The sequence below is a fragment of the Engystomops pustulosus genome, chromosome 3 (assembly GCF_040894005.1).
Source record: "Engystomops pustulosus chromosome 3, aEngPut4.maternal, whole genome shotgun sequence".
Classification (NCBI taxonomy): Eukaryota; Metazoa; Chordata; class Amphibia; order Anura; family Leptodactylidae; genus Engystomops; species Engystomops pustulosus.
The window spans coordinates 39,870,391-39,889,638 of NC_092413.1; the positions used below are offsets into that span (position 1 = coordinate 39,870,391).

The 19,248-nt window shown below is 41.3% G+C and overlaps 1 protein-coding gene across 3 annotated transcripts in view; it reads right to left on the bottom strand.

Moving 5' to 3' along the window:
- Positions 1 to 15,859, bottom strand: part of ACYP2 (acylphosphatase 2) — a 71,508-nt gene extending 55,649 nt beyond the window's left edge. For 2 of the 3 annotated variants that reach the window (XM_072140553.1, XM_072140552.1), the window contains exons 1-3: positions 15,712 to 15,859; positions 13,949 to 13,965; positions 9,358 to 9,467 (exon numbers count right to left, since the gene is read on the bottom strand). In XM_072140553.1, the coding sequence (XP_071996654.1) occupies positions 9,358 to 9,467; positions 13,949 to 13,965; positions 15,712 to 15,850 (266 nt within the window). In that variant the 5' untranslated portion in view covers positions 15,851 to 15,859. Of the gene's footprint in view, positions 1 to 3,168; positions 3,467 to 9,357; positions 9,468 to 13,948; positions 13,966 to 15,711 lie in introns of those variants that run through there. The other variant, XM_072140551.1, reaches the window with a different exon arrangement.
- Positions 15,860 to 19,248: the final 3,389 nt, after the last annotated feature.

Genomic DNA, 19,248 nt, shown 5'->3' on the forward strand with positions numbered 1-19,248 from the left:
ACCAATCTTAATCATTGGCAGTAATTCTGGCGTAGCAAAAGTGGGCTTGGATTAATATCTATGCCAGACTTGCTTGAACCTTTTTGAAACAAAATATTAAGTGGATAAAATTGCTATTTGGATGACAAGATACCATATTATTGATATATCCGACAAAGGAAATTATTTTGTACACAAGCAATCTTGTAACTCTGGTCAGGGATATTGCATTCAGTAGACCACGCTCAAAACTATAAGTCACTAATCAGTGGCGTAACTAGATGCTGATGGGCCCCAGTGCAAAGTCTGTGCCAGGCCCCTGACTATAATGTGTGATTTATAGTACTAGTCTTCTCATATGGAAAAGTCACACCATAAGGGCCCACTAAGCTTCTTGGGCCCAGGTGCTATCGCACCCTCTGCACCCCCTAAAGTTACGCCCCTGTCACTTATGGTTCACTGGATAAAATTATATCGCAGTGCTCCCAGTGCTTGACTCAAAAGAATGAAAAAATGATGATAAAATGCCTAAAAACTCTGAATTGAAAAATGTCACCAGTGAATAGTAAACAACCGCAATGCCTTCTGCCTAAACAAAATGCTAGTCAATGTCCCCCTATTCAGACCATGTTTAAGATGAGGCATAATCCAGGTCAGGATTTGGGATTTTCCGACAATTCCTTTAAAAGCCAGCCAACAAGAGGGTGTTCATAATGCTACTGATGAAGGAGTTAGAAGATCCGAAACACTTAAAGCTTTTTTTTCTGAAAAACTAATACACAGAATAATTTTTTTTTTGTTCTTTATATATCTGTGGATACTAATCACTTGTTCTCACTATATTGAGGTATAGAAGTTTATGAATACCACGATAGATGGTCAAGTATCTATTTGGCCATACCAGCAATTTATTGGCCAGTTTTTACAGCTGTTTTGTATTTTATCATTTGTATCTACATTTTATATTTCATAATATGTAGCAATATACCTATTGTGATCATTTGTGATTGTCAAGAGATAATTATATTAAATGGTAGATGTTTTTAGGACTCTATGTAAAGGTTTATCTGTGTTTAGTCATCAATAAATATCCATTTAAGTATAAAGACATTGTCTGAGATTTTTTCTTCAATTTTGTTTGTAGTTGTACCAAATGACACTTTGACATTTTGTACAATCTTGTAACTCTGTTCCATTCCATGCCCTCCCATTTTCCATTTTGTGCATCATTGTGTGTAATTGCAATGGCATGAATTAATCCCAAAAATTCCAGAAAGGCTCTACTGTTCTCTTTTTACACACTGTCAATGATCTCATCCACACTTCAGCCTGTACACACGTACACTTGTTACTCACATTGGCTTTTCACTTCTGCTAATGTTAATCTCACTTTCCATTGCAACTTTATATCACAACCAGATACAGGTCTTTGCCATAAATGTACTTTTTAAGACCTTTATAAAACAGAGGCCATACACACCCACCGGGAGCCATGCCAGTGCACTAGGCCATAAAATCATTTCCCTCTGCTCTTATATACTCAGATCAAAGGAGGTTGCTTTAATTATATGTATACAGGATAGTTATCATAGTTATTAACATGATTCTAGATAAGGTTATATAAAGACACAGAGCCACCAAGTCCAACTTATAATCCTACAGTGTTGATCCAATGGGGTTGCTGATGCCAATTGGCCCATTGTGGAGGAAAAAATTTCTTTCTAGTTCCAAATATGGCAGTTATTATCCTTAGATCAATGTCCTCTCCCGAGAATCAAGTTCCCATAACATGAGATATTTTTGCTTTCATGAAAGACATCTAGATCCCTCTTCAACTTTTCCAGTGTTGCAATTCCTGGGGCAGTAAGTTCCATACAGTACAATACTGCTTTTACAGTATAAGACCCATTTCACACACATGTATGCTACATCCAAGCCGGGACCATAGCGTAGCATAGGTTCAGCTTATGAGGTGGAGGGGGGAACGCTCCTCACCCCTTCCCATTCCATAGGAAGCCATGCACCGGGCCACCCTGTATCTTTTTCCAGTGATGGCATGGTACTGTGAAACACATGTGTCACTATGCCTTTCTATGGTGACAGTTTGTACAGCTAGCATATGGCCGCCATATACCCTCTGTGTGAAAGGGGCCTAATGATAGTGATTTCAGGTGAAATAATTGGGGGTATATTACTTATTGATAGAGATCTGCTAGGGGTCTCTCACCATACTTATAATCCTTTACCGCTTTTTTCCAGAACTGCCACAGTAATTGTAACAATGCCCCAGGAGCACCCGTACACACTGGATATACTGAAAGGACACAAATTTTACTTACCAAATTCTTAAACCCAAAGAACTGCTGCCATGTTTTGCCCCACTTTTTAACACATTTAAGGCACTTATTAGCAGCTTTTATGGCTTTTACAAAATGGAGTGTGGTTTATCTTAAAATGGGCCCCTATAGTTTTTCCAATATTTGGATCCTAGAAGGAATAAATGCACTGAAAATGTCTACAGGCAGCAAATGGTAACTGGAGAAGATATCAAGAAGTGATTCATAGTCCAGAGCGATCAAAATGAAACATTAACACAGAAGCAAAGCAAAGAATTACAATAAATGTTGTTTTCATACTAAGTTCATAAGACGTTCAATCCCTGTGCGTAGGTCCTTGAATGGTAACAGGGGTCATTTGCTTTTCACATTGAGATCCCAGACTTATTGGAGAAGGGGGACACACTACATATTAGTGCAGATGTATCAGCGTACAGCTGTTTTCTACAAATGTCCTCCCAATATGCAGTGCGAGCCTCACCCTTAGGCGTGCTCTGTTATCCAGACTGGACTATCACCAAACTTATCATATTACTAAATGGAGATAACTGTACAGCTGTGAAAACATCTGTGCCGCCGATGAGATCTACAGCTGTGTACCCTGGCAAAATATAGTATTTAAAAGAACAGGAGGCGAATGTGTCAGATATTGTACTTAGCGCATGATCTGAGATTTCTCTTACAAAAATGCCCAAAAGAAAAAATACTTTCATCTTGGTACATTAAAACGAGGTTCACCATTACATTACTACCAAAACATGGAGAACGAAATAACAATGTGGGTGAGGCAAGACAGACAATACAGGGGTTTCAGGATGCAGCTTCTTAAGTTTTTACCATTCATTTCTACTTTATTATTATCTTGGGCTGTATTTTAACAAAATTCAGCTTTTTAGTACCATGTAATTGTCAGGCCCTAGGGCTAGTGGACCCACTGGACCACCGCAGACGGTGACGTAAGCCGACACCTGGGACTGGAATCTAAGTGGAACCCGGTTTTCGCAAGAGCCTTCTGCAAAGCGGGGTGGACCTGTAGAGGCCTGGTACCACAGGTGCGACTTGTCCGAGGTTGCAGCCAAGGTGAGGTACAAAAACGGAAGGCAGGTTCATGGTCGGAGACAGGCAGGAGGTCAGGGCAGGCGGCACGGGTTCTGTGTCAGAGGCAGAGAAGAAGGTCAGGGCTGGCAGCGGAGGAGCGGAAACAGGAACAGGTCCAGGGTCACAATAGGGCACAAATTCAATTAACAGGCACAGGGCAACAATACAAGCTTTCTCAGAAGCATATAGCACAAAGCTCCGGCAAGGTGAGCAGGGAGAGGCAGGCTTAAATGGTATTCTGGAAATGGCCAGCGCCAATTTATGGTGCGCTGTCCCTTTACATTTTCTGAAGCCGGCGCACACCAGCCGAGGCAGTAGAGACAGGAGCAGGGACAGGTAAGCGGATGCCGCAGGGTGCTGGGGCACAAGGAGGACCACGGTGAGCCCGTGACCCTAGACATGTCTCGGGTAACGGGAGCACCCATGACAGTAATGCTACTATACTTTTAATAATGTACTTGTGTATCTAGAAAAAGAATCTGTAAATAAGTATTACTGGAGGAAAAAATATAAACTTTACATCCGGTTCAACATTTAAGAAGGCAGTTACCTTTAAGTCAATGTCCAAACTTCAAAAAGCCTTGTGACAATATTAGGGATTGTGCACAAGATCTCTTGTTTCAGAGATTTTGCTCTATATCAGTGCAGAGCAGGGAACTGTTTTGGCCAATTGAGTGTATTACATTGCAGGAATCATTGGTCTCAACATAACTACTAAGGGGGTGTTCCCATGCAAGTTATATTGATTCCAACTACTTTTGTATTTCAAAAATTTGCTTGCACTATTACTCAAACAACCCACTCCCACCATGTATTTGTCATTAGAAGAAGATTCTTCTGCACTAGCCATGCCACTAAATGGCAGACAATCTTACTAGGGATTGAGCAAAGGATCTGTTCAGATTTTTTCTCATCATCAGTGCAGATCAGGGAACTGTTTTAGCTAGTAGAGCAAATTCCATTACAAGAATCCTTGGTCTCAACTTATCTGCTAAGGTGGTCTCCCCATGCAAGTTATGTCCCCCTCGACTAGTTTTGTATTTCACAATTTGCTTGCGGTACTGCTCAAAGAAGCATCACCACCACCAATCATTCATCATTACTCAGGGAACTTACCACTAAATGGCAGACCATCTATTACATAGACATTTTGGGGGTTATTTATCATTAGGCATGCTCCTTGGGACACTTCTGTGTCTAATTTTTGAGCTCCGCACCCATCAGATTCATTAAAGTGACTTTGGCCCTTTAATAAATGGGATTTTTTTTTCAAAAAGTCTCAAAATGCAGAAAAAGTCTCAGCGCATAGACAAGCAGGGGACTGGAGTGACTTTGAGACTTTTTATGAGAAGTTTTGCAAAAGTCTCAAGTCATGAATCTGGCTTTGCACGGTGTTGCACTAGCAGTAGTTCTATATTTAGGCCAGATTAATGAAGAGGTGTATATAGTCCTGTGAGACTTTTTAGCAGTGAAAAGTCTCAAAAAAAACCTCAATGTGACTATTTTGAGACTTTTCTACCCATAAAAATCCCAGGAAAACCCAAAGATAAATAACCCCCTTAATGTCAGTCCTATTGAAACTCCCATTTTGCTAACAGAAAATTATCCAAGAAAAGACTCTCTCTATGAAACATATGTGTCTTATAGACATATCATCAACGGGTGAAGATACCATTGACTTTGTTTTGCCCTTTCCATCACCATTCAATGGAAAAAAGGACTGTGCAATATATTAGGGGAAGTTAATGACGCCTCCAAGGCATGTAAAAAGCCCCATATCTACCAGTTTTGTGGAAAACGATAGCTTGAATCTCTGTCGGGCCAGACCTGGTCTAAATGCATCTGACATGGCAGACATCACTTCCGGATCTACTAGGAGGCCGGAGCCTCTTAGTAGATCTGTCTGCAGAGTGCCGGTGGGGTAGAGAGGGGATTGGCTTTTAAGACTGCTGTTCAAAATTCCAGTCTGAAACAAATTTTCCCCATTGTATCCAAGGTTGGCCAAAATGGTCCTCCTTTCTGTTAATAGAAGGAAGTCTAAAATTGGGTTCTTCACACAACAGGGGTGGTCTTTAGGAGAACATTGATAACATTGTCATGGGCAGCTTGGTCACAGGAGTGCAACATCAATGAGGCGAGTTGAACCTCTTGCCTCAGGCATCACCACCTGCAACAAAATAAGGGGCAGCACCAGGAGTGCAGTCACCTGCTATAAAGCAGGACTTGATGCCCAAAAATAATGGCTCTTCACACTAAAGGTCAGCATGGGTGTGAGACACTACATGGAGAACCCACTTACTAAAAAATAACCTATATAACTACTTAGTGGTGCAAAGGGGGCGCTTTTCTATAGCTCGCCTCAGGCAGCACATACCTCATCCCTGCTTGGTCCGTGTTATAATTATACGCAAATGATGTGGTTCAACATATAGTAGAGCTAATTTTGTCATCTGATTTTCTTTTGCATTGATAACTCATCTATTGCAATGAATTGTTCCAGAAGACAGTCTCTGCTGCAGCTGTAGATACACTACAAATGAAAAGCAGATGGGCAGCTACGTAAGAGCGCATGGAGCATAACCATTGCACATCTATCACACAACAGTAATACGTGGGCAATTATCCCACACTGGTTATCAATGACGTGTTTCCTAAGTCTGCAAACTTGTACGGTTGTCAAATTACAAATGTGTAACCAATTATAGAGTAAGGGAGACAAGCTGAGAGCAGCGAGTGCATAGTGAATGTGCAGTGCGGGCAGCCATGGCTGTGTCACTATAAGGGTGTGTGTTACATAAGGAGAAGAGACATCTGTGCTACGTCTCTCATTACTTGCTGCTGCTTCCCGCCCAGCAAGAGATTGGGCCGCTCCATTATAATTTTCTTATCCCTGTGCAGATCTACGTAGACATCAAAAAATCCACTCTAACTTTGGTTATGTTCACACAAAGCAATGATGTGAATAGAGTGTGAACCATAGAAGCATAAAGTTTAATGCAACTTGGTACAGATTGTATTGCATGGGAGAATCTGCTGTAAAAATTTGTAACAAATACTTGTAAGAATTTACATGCTATGAGTGCTGAAATTTATTTGCATTATTGTACAGTACACAAAAACTTACTTTACTTGTATTATATAACATGTTACTTTGAAATCTGCACCAAAATTTTTCAAAAACTCTGCAGCATGTTATTTTACTCTTCGTTGCACATATATACTCGAGTATAAGCCTAGTTTTTCAGCACAAAAAAATGTGCTGAAACCCCAAACTCGGCTTATACGCGAGTAAAAAATATATCAAAACTCACCTTTCCGGCTTCCCCCGCAGCTGGCTATATACTGGGGCAGGGGGCTGGCTATATACTATGGGGCAGGATCCCGCAGGCCATATAATCGGGAGGCTGTGACCAATGCCTTTGCCACCCTCGGCTTATACTCGAGTCAATAGGTTTTCCCATGTTTCTGTGGTAAAATTAGGGGCCTCGGCTTATATTTGGGTCATCTTATACTCGAGTATATACGGGTATATATATAGATATACCACACATAAATATAAGTTCTTCTTTATACACACCGGTGAAATAAGTATTGAACACTTCATTAATTTTCTAAGGGAACATATTTCTGAATGTGCTTTTGACATTAAATTATTAACAACCCATTAAACCCATACTGTCCCAAAAATGAAACGATAAATGTCCAAAAGTGAATAATGTAACAATGAGAACCAACACAAAAAAAGTTATGAAAAGAGGTTCAAAAACCCATGGAAAGTCATGACACAAGCTAAAATATATCAGTAATAAGAACGCAATCCTGCCACAATCCTGCAACATTAATGATATAAAATATACTGATGATTACAGAAGAATTTTGAAACTACTGAAAGTTTCAGGATGGCTATATAGTCACATGGCATTTCTTCCTACCATTGTAAGGGAGCCTGGGGCTGATTCCCAACGTGTCCTTACAATGTCCTTACGTGTCCTTACAATGGAGGGCAAAGACATATCCTACTGTTTGCACATTTAGTGGGATATGTTGTCCTGTTCCTCCTCCTTCCCCCTTAAATGTGAGGAGGAGTAAACATTGACAGCAGCCAATGATTGTATGCTGAACTGCCTGAATGTATGCTCACTGGAGGGCGGAGTAGGGATGCAATACGTTGCATCCGTCCACCACTGCCTCCATTGGCCTCCGCTGTGTGTACTTACTTATTACTTACAAAACTGGTGACATAGAAAATACTCATTCACCTTCTGTATATACCATATGCTATATTCATATAAATGTATATAATATATATATATATAAATTATTCATAAATGTGTTGAATATGTCTAATTTCCTGGACAAAGGTGAGTTGTGCACAAAATCGTAATTAAATCTTATGAAATCAGACCTCCTAGAGCAAACTTTTTATGTTCCGCTGATCAGTTTCATTTAAATGTTTTCACTGGTCTGGAATGTTTTTATTCTAGGAAGGTCGGACAAAAACGTTCCCTCTGGTCTAAAATCTCAGTTGTAATTAGGAACGGTCTACCGCCAGCTGCTCAAATGAAAAACTACATTAAAAAGTCATCTGTAAGACTAATATTATTTGTATTATGTCATTCTTTCTCACAATTAGTTTTAAATAAAGTTGAACTTTTAGACCAAACATGTCAGGAACATACGAAACTGCTTTACCATTAGCAATTATTAAGTAACAGTGACTGCTGTACACAGGGTACATTTCATAAGGCTGCCTTAAAGGGAATCTGTCATGGAAACAGATGCCGTGGAATTAACAGATGTATTAGCCAGAGGTCTTACTGCACCTGCAGAGTTGCTCCGCATTTACTAAGGACCACCCTACACACAGAGGGGAGGGTATGAACATTGCATATTATAAGAACACATAATTCTGCAGGTAATACTGAAGTTTTACTCCCATAACCAGGCCCTTTTTTGCTTTCACCTTCTCAAAACACAGGAAACTCTCCAAGCTAGCCACTGGGCCAATAACTGGCTGAAGCATCACAACTCTGGCCAACGATAATAGATGATGTCACATCTTATCTCCTCCCTTCCCTGTACAATGACCTCTGTATAGATAACACTGACCCATCATTACATCACTACTGACAATAGATGATGTCACAGCTTTTCTCCTCCCCCTCCATGTACAATGACCTCTATATAGATAACACTGACCCATCTTTACATCACTACTGACAATAGATGATGTCACAGCTTATCTCCTCCCCCTCCCTGTACAATGACCTCTATATATAGATAACACTGACCCATCATTACATCACTACTGACAATAGATGATGTCACAGATTATCTCCTCCCCCTCCCTGCACAATGACCTCTATATAGATAACACTGACCCCTCATTACATCACTACTGACAATAGATGATGTCACAGCTCATCTCCTCCTCCTCCCTGTACAATGACCTCTATATAGATAACACTGAACCATCATTACATCACTACTGACAATAGATGAAATCATAGAACATCCACGACACCTATCTGTACAGATCATGCCTACAAAATTTTCCTGTTTGAGTATTACTGTCTATTGCGATGAGCCAAGACAAGATGGCAGCCCCCAATCCCCTATTCTTGGACAGGTAAGAAAAAGGGATGTTTTGTTATCCAGTTTTAATAAAAAAAATTCTCAGCACATTCCCATTAACTACAGTCCTGAGCATTTGTCTCTGGTGAAAATTTTATTACTTAATTGTTTTCCAATTGCTTAGGTCAGCTGCTCTCCTCTTTTGCTGCCTATGATTTCACATATGTAGCCCATCATGTATTATTAGAGGTCAGAGAGGACACAAAATGGTTATCTGTCAGCCCTGGAAATATAAATCCTATTGACAAGAGACCTGTAAATCACATAAATGCTAACATTTTCTATTATATGTTGGGCTAGATACACTTACATGGAATCCACCTTTTCTTCTGGGCCTTGGACTTGACCTTGTACAGTGCCTTGTCTTGTATTTTTTACCCATCCTACCACACCTAGTTTTCTTGCTTCATCTTCCGTGTACTGCATCGAATTTCAAAGAAATAAATGTAAAAATCATACAAAATCGTTTACTTTTTTGATTATAGTTTATAAATATTTGGCATGGTGAGGGCCTAGCTGATCATCACAGCAGCTCATCCTAGCATAGGGAACTCTCCACACTCATCAGGGCTGGCAGGGAAAAATCAAGAAAAAGGGATGCTGCATGGTATTCAGTTCCCCCTTGGCCATTCCCAATTGGTGATGGCCCCAGGTGGATGTTAAAGGGGAGACCCATGATGGTAATGTGGATAGCCAAGGACACAGAGGGAAATGCATAGCTCCCAACTGTTCCGGATTCGGAAGGACAGTCACGATTTCTCAAAGCTGTCCTGCCGTCCCGGACGATTGTGAGATTGTCTCGGCTTTCCCAGCCGTGTCCTGCACATCTCTGATGCGTCCCGCTTCCTGGTCCCCACACGAAGCGCTCATTGGAACCAGGAGGTGGAACGCAGAGAGAGGAGATGTGCAGGACACAGCTTCCCCCTCCCATAGTGCCCTGAGCCCTGCTTCCAGCTCCTTCTGCTGCGTGGCTTAAACCACACCCCTCCTCTTCGAGACACACTCGGCAGGTGGTGAGGGGAAGAGGCCAAATAAGAAGGGCTGCTGCTGGAGGGATTACATGAGAGGGTGGGGTGCTTGGGGAAAATATGAAAGGGGGTACAGGGAATAATATGAAAAGAGGGGTGCTGGGGGATAATATCAGAGCAAGAGTGCTGGGGAATAACATGAGAGGAGTGGTGCTGGGGGAATAACATGAGAGGAGTGGTGCTGGGGGAATAACATGAGAGGAGTGGTGCTGGGGGAATAACATGAGAGGAGTGGTGCTGGGGGAATAACATGAGAGTGGGGTGCTAGCAGGGCCGGTTCTAGACAAAGTGGGGCCCTGGGCAAAACTAAAATGGGGCCCCAAAATAAAACTATTTTATGACCAGTCACAGTCAGCAAGAGGCTCCATTTAGTATGGTAAAACAAACTGTAATATGGGAGAATTTTATAGGAGATAGATAAATGATAGGGAGATTGATGGGCAGCATGGTGGCTCCGTGATTAGCACTACAGCCTTGCAGCACTGGTCAACATCTGCAAAGATTTTGTATGTTCTCTCTGTGTCTGCGTGGGTTTCCTCCGGGTCCTCCCACACTCCAAAAAATTACTGGTAGGTTGATTAGACTGTGAGGCCCATTGGGGAGAGGGACCGATATTTTCTGAAAGCAGACACTTGCCCCATTTTCAAAATTGCATCAAAGATTTTATAGACACAGGTGCCTTCATGCAATTTTGATTCAAATTGAAACATTTTATTAAAAATACTTAAAATTTGACTTTGATGGCAAAAAATTTGATCCAAACAGAAAATGTTTACCGTCACATCTCCTAAATGTAATACATGGACATGTGTAGAGTTCACAAATGTGCCCTATTGATAAGTTCACATAATATTACTAAAACTGTAATAACCAGATATCTGCTTTTCAGCTAGACATTTTTAGACAGTCAAAACCTGCAAAATATATCAATAAAACAGAATAAAAAGTAAAGGCGCCATAAAACCTATATCATTTTGAAAGCAGACAACCAGGCGATGCATTTGGCAATTAACATTCAAAATTTCCTCTAAAATATGTACAAATCCAGATACTTATATAAAGAAAATCTACTTTCCTAAAACAGTAAGATGTGAGGAGAGCATACATACCCCACACCAATATATTCACCAAAATATGCAGCAAAGGGAACTGCAGAAAATTCACACAGATCTATCATTGTCTGTTCCTTAGACAATGGTGACCCAAATAAATAACTATATATCCATAAACCGAGCTAATGAGATAATAAAAGTCACTTTTAGATGTGCGCCATTGTATTAGCTTCACAATAACAGAACCCTCCGCGCTTCATAAGAATGAGAGTGAGAACGTCATAACATAGGTGTAAATAATGGAGGATGATGGGAAATAAAAACTTTATTCCAGGACATGTGTGTGTTATTGGTGTTACATATAACTTTATGGACATTTTCTGGTCGCGGTGTAGTCACATTAGGCGAAGAGGATTGAATGTCCATTGTATCAGTCAATTTTCCCAACAAAAAAAAACTATCACAAAATAAAAGGGAATAAGAGAGAAAGGGCCACATTTATCACTTTTGTGCGCCTAAGTGTAGTAGTTGCGCCTAAATCCTGGCGCACTGTTTTCCAGAATTATCACAAGCTACAACCATCTGTGATTAATTTCCTGCCTCTTATTAATCACTTTACTTTAACACAGTTTAGGTGCAATTTTGGCGCAGTTTAGGCGCAATGTTAGATTCAGGCACTTACATGTAATCCTGCTACAAGCTCCTCTCTGCTTCTCCCACAGCCCAGAATGAAGATAACACTCACAGCAGCACCCAGGTGTGTGACACCCAGCACCCAATGACCTCCTCAGCAGGGGCTTCTCCTGGAGGGGATCCCCCAGTGCTGGTCTCCTGCTGCACCCCTGTAATTCTGCACAGTATCCCCCTCAGATACACTGGTGATACTGTGCACCTTCGGGCTGGAGTGTTTTTGCGCCCGTTTTTGCGCCTAAATGAAAAGTCGCAAGTGATGAATATCATTAGGCGCAGCAAAACATCTGGATTGCTAGGATAAATGAGGGAAAGCTGGTTATTTTTGCTGCGCAGGTAGTTTGGCGTTTAGTCGCAAAAATGGCACAAAAACGGTGCGCCTGAATGAAAAGGCGCAAAAACAACAGAGAAAAAGGATTGATACATGTGGCCCAAAGTGTGTTCTTGGATAGTTCTGCATAGAGAAGGGTTAAAACCATGAATATTAGTTGATATTATCCCTTCTCAAAATGTAGTAACATATAAAGTGAATATTTCCATTATCTGTGAGGTGCAGCAGCTCCTGTGTGCAGCAAATTCTCCCTACAGCCTGATGGCTAAGAATCTGGATAGGTGGGTGGTTTAATTTCAGGGGGCTGTATCTCTGGCTCTGTTACACATAGAACCTTACTTTTTTTTCCTATGAAAGAAGAGAGTCTCTTTTATATGAATCTAAATTTGTGTTTCTAAAATTTAGGAAAACGGAGATAATAACTGTTAAACTGCCGCTGGGAGTTATTTTTATATATAAAAATGGCACCTGATATTCTCACTTTAAACCTGAATATCTCTGGATCTATGGCACCTAGAAACACAATTCAAGATTCATTTGAAAGAAGAGATTCTCTGGGCCCTTTCTCCCTGGGCAATTGCTACCTTTGCCTACCCATAGCGCCGGTCCTGGGTGCTAGTGGGATAACATGAGAGGGGGTTGCTGGAGGGATAATATAAGAGGGCCTGAAAATGAGGGAGCCACAATGCGAGGGGGGGATGGTGAGGGCACTGAGGGAAAAACATGGGGTGGATAGTGCTGGGGTGATCATATGAGAGGAGGGTGCTGGGGGCATAATATGAGGTGGGAGGTGATGGGGGGATAATATAAAGGGGCCTGGAAATGAGGAAGCCACAATGTGAGGGAGAGATGGTGGGGGCTCTAAGGTGAAAAATATACTGTGTGAGGGTTGGAAAAAGGCGCAAAACCATTTTTGCCCCACATTACGCATGCCACAACTTTTGTCCCTCTTTGGGAGGTATGGAAATAGAAAAATCCAACTTACAGTTCTAGCTTTAGTGTACAGTAGTAACAGCATATCCAACTATGATCAGGTAAAGGCTGGTAGTACAAGGCTGGATGTAAGTGCAGACTTCCCCTTAAATAGTAAGGCTAGAAACGTCTTCTTCAGCCTAGCAGCAACAGTCTGCAGTCTGAGCAATGTTTGGAGCCTTCTTGGCTCTGCTCAGTAATCTGTCTCCTAACAAATGACTCCTCTAGAATCCAACAGTCAAAAAACTACATATTTTTCTAAACTATATAAATGAGAAGTCTACTTCTGTAATGTTCTTAGGTGCCAGCCCATGAGAACGCCTGCTTACCACCAGGTGACGTGAAATGGAAAACATAAGAAATGCATAATAAAATATTTAACTGAGGAACATTGCACAATATATGCCTTTTATGGCCACACGATGGTACATATGATCAGCTAAGATAAATGACTACAGTTGGGGTTGATTTATTATGCTCAGAAAGCTGGTGGAAAAGGCACATAAATCTCCCCATCTAGTTCATGCATGCTATTTGGGGCGTGATAGGGCAGAGAACAGGGTTGGTGGTGGGCGATAATGGGCGTGAATGTTTGGCCTGCAGCATTAACTATAGTCTTCACAGCACTAACTATAATCTGCCGGAAATGCAGCAGATACTATAGTGGAAATCCCCACTAGGTCTAAACCATGTATGATCTGGCAGAGACTGCGCCCGATTCTCTTAAGAGGCCGGTGCCTCTTAGTAAATACAGAATGCTAGAGGGTATTTTAAGACTAAATTCCCCTCAATGTATGTCTTTCTTATATAAAAAATGTTGACACTTACCATTCTGAAGCACACACCTAAAATACAAAAAAAAATAAAAATTACTATAGACGGTATGCTGTGAACATGTGCAGTATAAACTTTGGTTTTCAAGGACCCAATGTCTGAAGTAAATCTCTAGAAAGAAACTCACAGAAACACAGGGCTTAAGACATATTTTAACAGCTGGACTCCATTTACCATCTTAAAGATGGAGACTAGCCCTCACCTGCCCTGAGATGTTCATCAGAGCAAAGCACTTGTCCACTTACTTCTGCTCTTACTATCCTTCCTCCTTCCCTCTTTATATGGTTTTTTTCTATCACAATTCATGTTTGTGGTGCTGGGCTGAGAGATAAGTAAGAGTTGAATTCTTGAGTGGTTTGCTTTGCTACCTCTCATTTATTTGCTTCATTTAGTTAAAGTATAAAGCTTCATTGCGGCTGGTTTTCTCTGCCAGTGATTTGTTTTACCTATCTGTTTTTTTATTCTCCCTGACCTGGATTGAAGTTGCCCACATTCTTCTTGTTTTATGACTACCCACTGCCTCCTGATTTTGTATTGCATTTAAATTTGCTTCTGCCTTCACTTAGCACCCCTGACTTCTCTGGTATCGAGTTTTATCTTTGATCTACTCTCTTGGTTTGACCTCAACTATAGCTTTATCTTCTCCATATGCCTTACATTATTCATTGTAGCCCAAATTACCCACTTGGGGGCGGTTGTCAAGGAGGTTGGGAAACTCGTCTCAATTTGTATTAAGGCTGACTCTACCCTCAACACCTCTGAAATGTCTGTGAATTCTGTCTTGCTAGCTACAAGACAAAGGCTCCCTGAGGCGTCCAATTAAGATGGAATTCACAATAAACTTCCAGATACACTCAGCAAAAGGTTCTAGAAGAAGCTTAGAAGCCCTGAAATTATTGCAAATGCTAGCTTACTGCAAGCTATTGCAATTATTTTGCCCTTTCCTCCACCTCCATGCCAGGGGGCGTGGAGGGGCGTGAAGGGGTCGCACGGAAGGAGTGTGGACGCGACATATGCACTCAGCAGGGTGGAGAGATGCAATACGCTACATACACTCCCTATAGCTGTCCATTGCCTCCGCTGAGGGCATAGGTCGCTCAGGCGGAGGCTTCAGGATGAAAAGACGTATCTTGCTGCATCCTGCTAATCGTATACATCGGGTGCTTTCCCAACATATACAAAATACGTTTATGAACCCAGTCTAAGGCTACTTTCACACGGACGTATGGAAACGGCCGTGTCCGTACCGTACCGTTTTTTTACGGATAACATACGGCCACATTCATTTCAATGGACAATACGTCTGACCATTTATATTGCCGTTGTTAACTCCGTACACTGGCCGTATAAAAATATAGAGCATGTCCTATTTTCTCCCGTATTTCAGTTCCGTATGCCCTAGAAGTCTATGGGGACGTATAAAATACGGGTTACATACATACATGTCACGTATCTACGGCCCGTAAATACGGGACTGGAGAAATCATATGGTCGTGTGAATGTAACCTAAGTCTGTTTATGTCCTACTTCTTGTCAAGGTCCTATATGCTCCTGTGCAAAATCAAGCTCAGGGTCTGATGTATGATAGGAATAAATGACAATAATCCTGCATAGTGCCATTCCTTTCTGTATCCAGGAAAATTCCCACTGACATTGAGCTATGTTTAGAGTCTCGGTAAGTTTCCTAATTTGTTGAGCATGCAAGTAGGGTTCTTAAGTTCAATGATAAAAGTCGTAGAGAAAGCAACCACACCTACCCTGAACACGGCCAAAAACTTCATAATCTACAGATTTCAGAGAGTTTGAGGCTTTCACTAGGCCAGACATTGTCATGCAGGTGAAAGCCAGCACCAGGGCATAGGCTGGACGCATGGAGGCAGCTTCACAGTCTGACATCTCCTCTTACAGCTGTCACGTAGAGGAAAACCAACCAGATTGCAGCCAAGCCGGTGACCATCTGGGAACTTACAAGCTTAACTGTTGCAATGACAGACAATCCTGGCATTATTGGAAAAAATCTGGAAGGTTATTTCTCATCCCCTTTATAGAGGTATTGTTTCCAAATCTTGGAATCTTCATTAGCTTAGAAATACTTGACACTATGAAATTATTTCTTATGGTTTAGCGTAAGACCCCCCCTATAATATGTAGTAGCATATATACATAAAAAAAGATTGTAGGTGAGGTGTGATGCATAGAGAAAGCAACCGGCGTAGTGTTCAAATATTAAAGAATAAGCATGTTGTTATAGGATGCAATATATTCCATCATTAGTATCTCTGCTCCAGGAAATGTGCGCACACAGCATCCATCCCAGAGAAGGCATTAATGTACAGCAAATATATGATCCACGCCAGATAACACGCATAGGCCACTGCAGCAGGGTGATTGTGCACTGCAGGCTGCTGAGTTTGGAATATGTCAAACTATTTTTATCAGGCGTTCATTTTGTAGATTTACTGGTGAGCTGTTGCCATCCACTGGACTATCTTAGAAGTGCAGCCCCTAAACAATGTAATATCGGTATATGTATAGTAATAAGAACAAAAACAACATTGGAGCTTATTTACTAAGAGTTCGCGGATTGCTCTTTGGTCGGATTTTCAAAATTTTCGGGATTTGCGCGGCTGTGACAGGTATTTACCTGGGCATTGTGTCGCACGTGATCGGATTGTGGCGGGGCTGCGCCGGCTTTTATGCGACAGAAATGGGGGGACGATCCAACTAATTCGAACTCAGCGCGGGATTTTAAGATTCAAATTGTGTCACAAGACAATGCACTTACAAACACCAAGAAAAGGAAGGTGAACTCCGGCGGACCTGAGCGGGGAGGCGACATATTCAGGATATCCAGGCCAGAGTGCATTATCGTCGGACACTCCGTACTTTGTGAAATCCTCTGGACGGGTAAGTAAATGTGCCCCATTGTCTAATATGGTGTCCTTATGTTCCACTTTGATATACTGTATAAACAGGAAACGCACGAAAGAGATCAAACTGTAAAAAGATGGGACTCTGCCTTCAGGGATATATGTTTTAAAAGTGGTATAATTAAAGGGATGTGTAAAGTGCTACGGAATTTGATGCCGCTATATAAATAAAGATTATTATTATAAAGGGGTTGGCCACTTTACCGCATGTTTTTTGTAATGTGGGGGGGGCAGGATATTACTTAATGTACCATTATACATCTATTAAAAGTTTTTTGCCGCTTTTTATTTATGAAAAGTGAAGCCTCCTGTCTTTTACCTCATCAGCCAGACATTCCTGAGCATAAAATGGCCGAAGATGGAGGGTTATTTGATCTCTGACCATGAGCAATTGTCCTTCCGGGACCTTACGATAGTATTCATGAATATAGGACCATGGTCCTGGCAGGCGATTGTTCATGGACACATAAGATCACATGACTATTGATCTTCGGCCATTTTATGGTCAGGAATGTCTGGCTAATGAGGTAAAAGACATGAAGCGATGCAGAACTTTTAATACATGTATATTGGTAAATTACCTAATCTCCTGCTCCCAATAATAACACATACATTACAAAAATCATGAGGTAAAGTGGCCATCCCCTTTCACAATAATCCAAATGTACAAAATGCACTTCTAGTTTCCTGACACCTATTTTTGGCACAATTTTTGTACCATATTGAGACCAACAAAAAGCAATTCTTCCAACTTCTAAACCCCTTCCTGAATGTGGAGTGTCATTTGTACCGCCCATTTTTTCCAGCGGTGCGCCAAACAAATTAAGGACATGCTCCACGTAGTAAAATTACAGTGCAAAACACCCCTAGACTTGTGCCAGCAAATACTCGTAGACCTACCTCAACAAATTAATAGCCCCCCCCAGTATGAACACTGTTTTAATTTTAATGTATTTGCTTCTTACATGTACAAATAAAGGGCATATTAATGAACCAGTGATCTATGATCCATGCCAACATAGGGTAAAAATTCACAAAGCAACCAAAACCAAAAACATTGTATTGAACGCATTTGAGCAAATTAATGTTATTGTTTGTAAGATGAAAAGTTATACAATTTTCCAATATCCTCTCTGTATCAATTCTTCACAGTTTTCTAGATCTCTGCTTGCTGTCATTGTACAGAAAGCTTCTGTGTGTATTTCCATTGGGTAGAAATCTGACCATGGTCACACAGGTGCACGACTCGTTATATCACACAGCTCTGATTACTCTCTGTGATACTAACGAGCTGTGCACCTGTGTGACCACGGTCAGATTTCAATCCACTGGAAGTAAACATAGAAGCTTTCTATGGAATTACGTCAGGCAGAGATTTAGAAAACTGTGAGGAATTGATGCAGAATGTATATTGGAAAATTGTATAACTTTTCATCATACAAACAATAAAATTAAATTGTTGAAATGGGAAAACCCCTTTAATCTGTTTTAGGTAGCTTGAGACATAGGGGCACATTTATTAAGAGTCCGTGGACCGTATTTTCATCGGGTTTCCCGACTTTTTCCTTTTTGCGCCGCATTTAACTGGAGTTTTTGGCGCAATCGCGACGACTCTCATGTGACACAAAATCGGGGGACGTGGCCATCAGACAACCCAACTGATTCAGACTAAGCGTGGGATTTAACATTTAAATTGTGTCGCAAGCCATGCACTTACATGCATCGGGAAGAAGAAGGTGAACTCCGGCGGACCTCAGCGGGGAAGCAACACAAGCAGGAAATTGGATACACGATCTGAATCCTCGTCAGACAACGCAACTCTGGGATCGCGACGGGACGGGTAAGTAAATGTGCCCCATAAACATGTATAGAACAAATAATTACATTTTTGTGTGTTAGACCTTAATAAATTCTGTGACACTGTAACTGGTTGCATTAATGAGGTGACCGGTGGCTAGCAATAAAATGACACAATGGCTCTTTAAATTTGGAGATATTGGCCCAGATTTATCAAAAGGGAGGCAAACTGCCTCAAAAATCTGTACGGTGCGGCACATAATTGAATACTGGCATACAGACTTCAATTATCTGGTGCCCCTTGCACTGCCCTCAAAGTATGGAAATTTTTTGGTGCACATTTTAATTGACAGTGTGTGACACAATTCTTTTGTGTCTCTGTAATAAATCTGGTCCCTGACTAATCACTAACACTCACCTTTAGGTGCACATTTTTCTGTCTTGTCGGCACGGAGCAGCCATGACACAAAACTGGCACAGACTTTCTAATGCAAAGTCATACAGAAAACTGGTGCAGCCACTTTAACATATCTGGGCCCTTGTGGTTGGAACTCATAAGGAGACTGT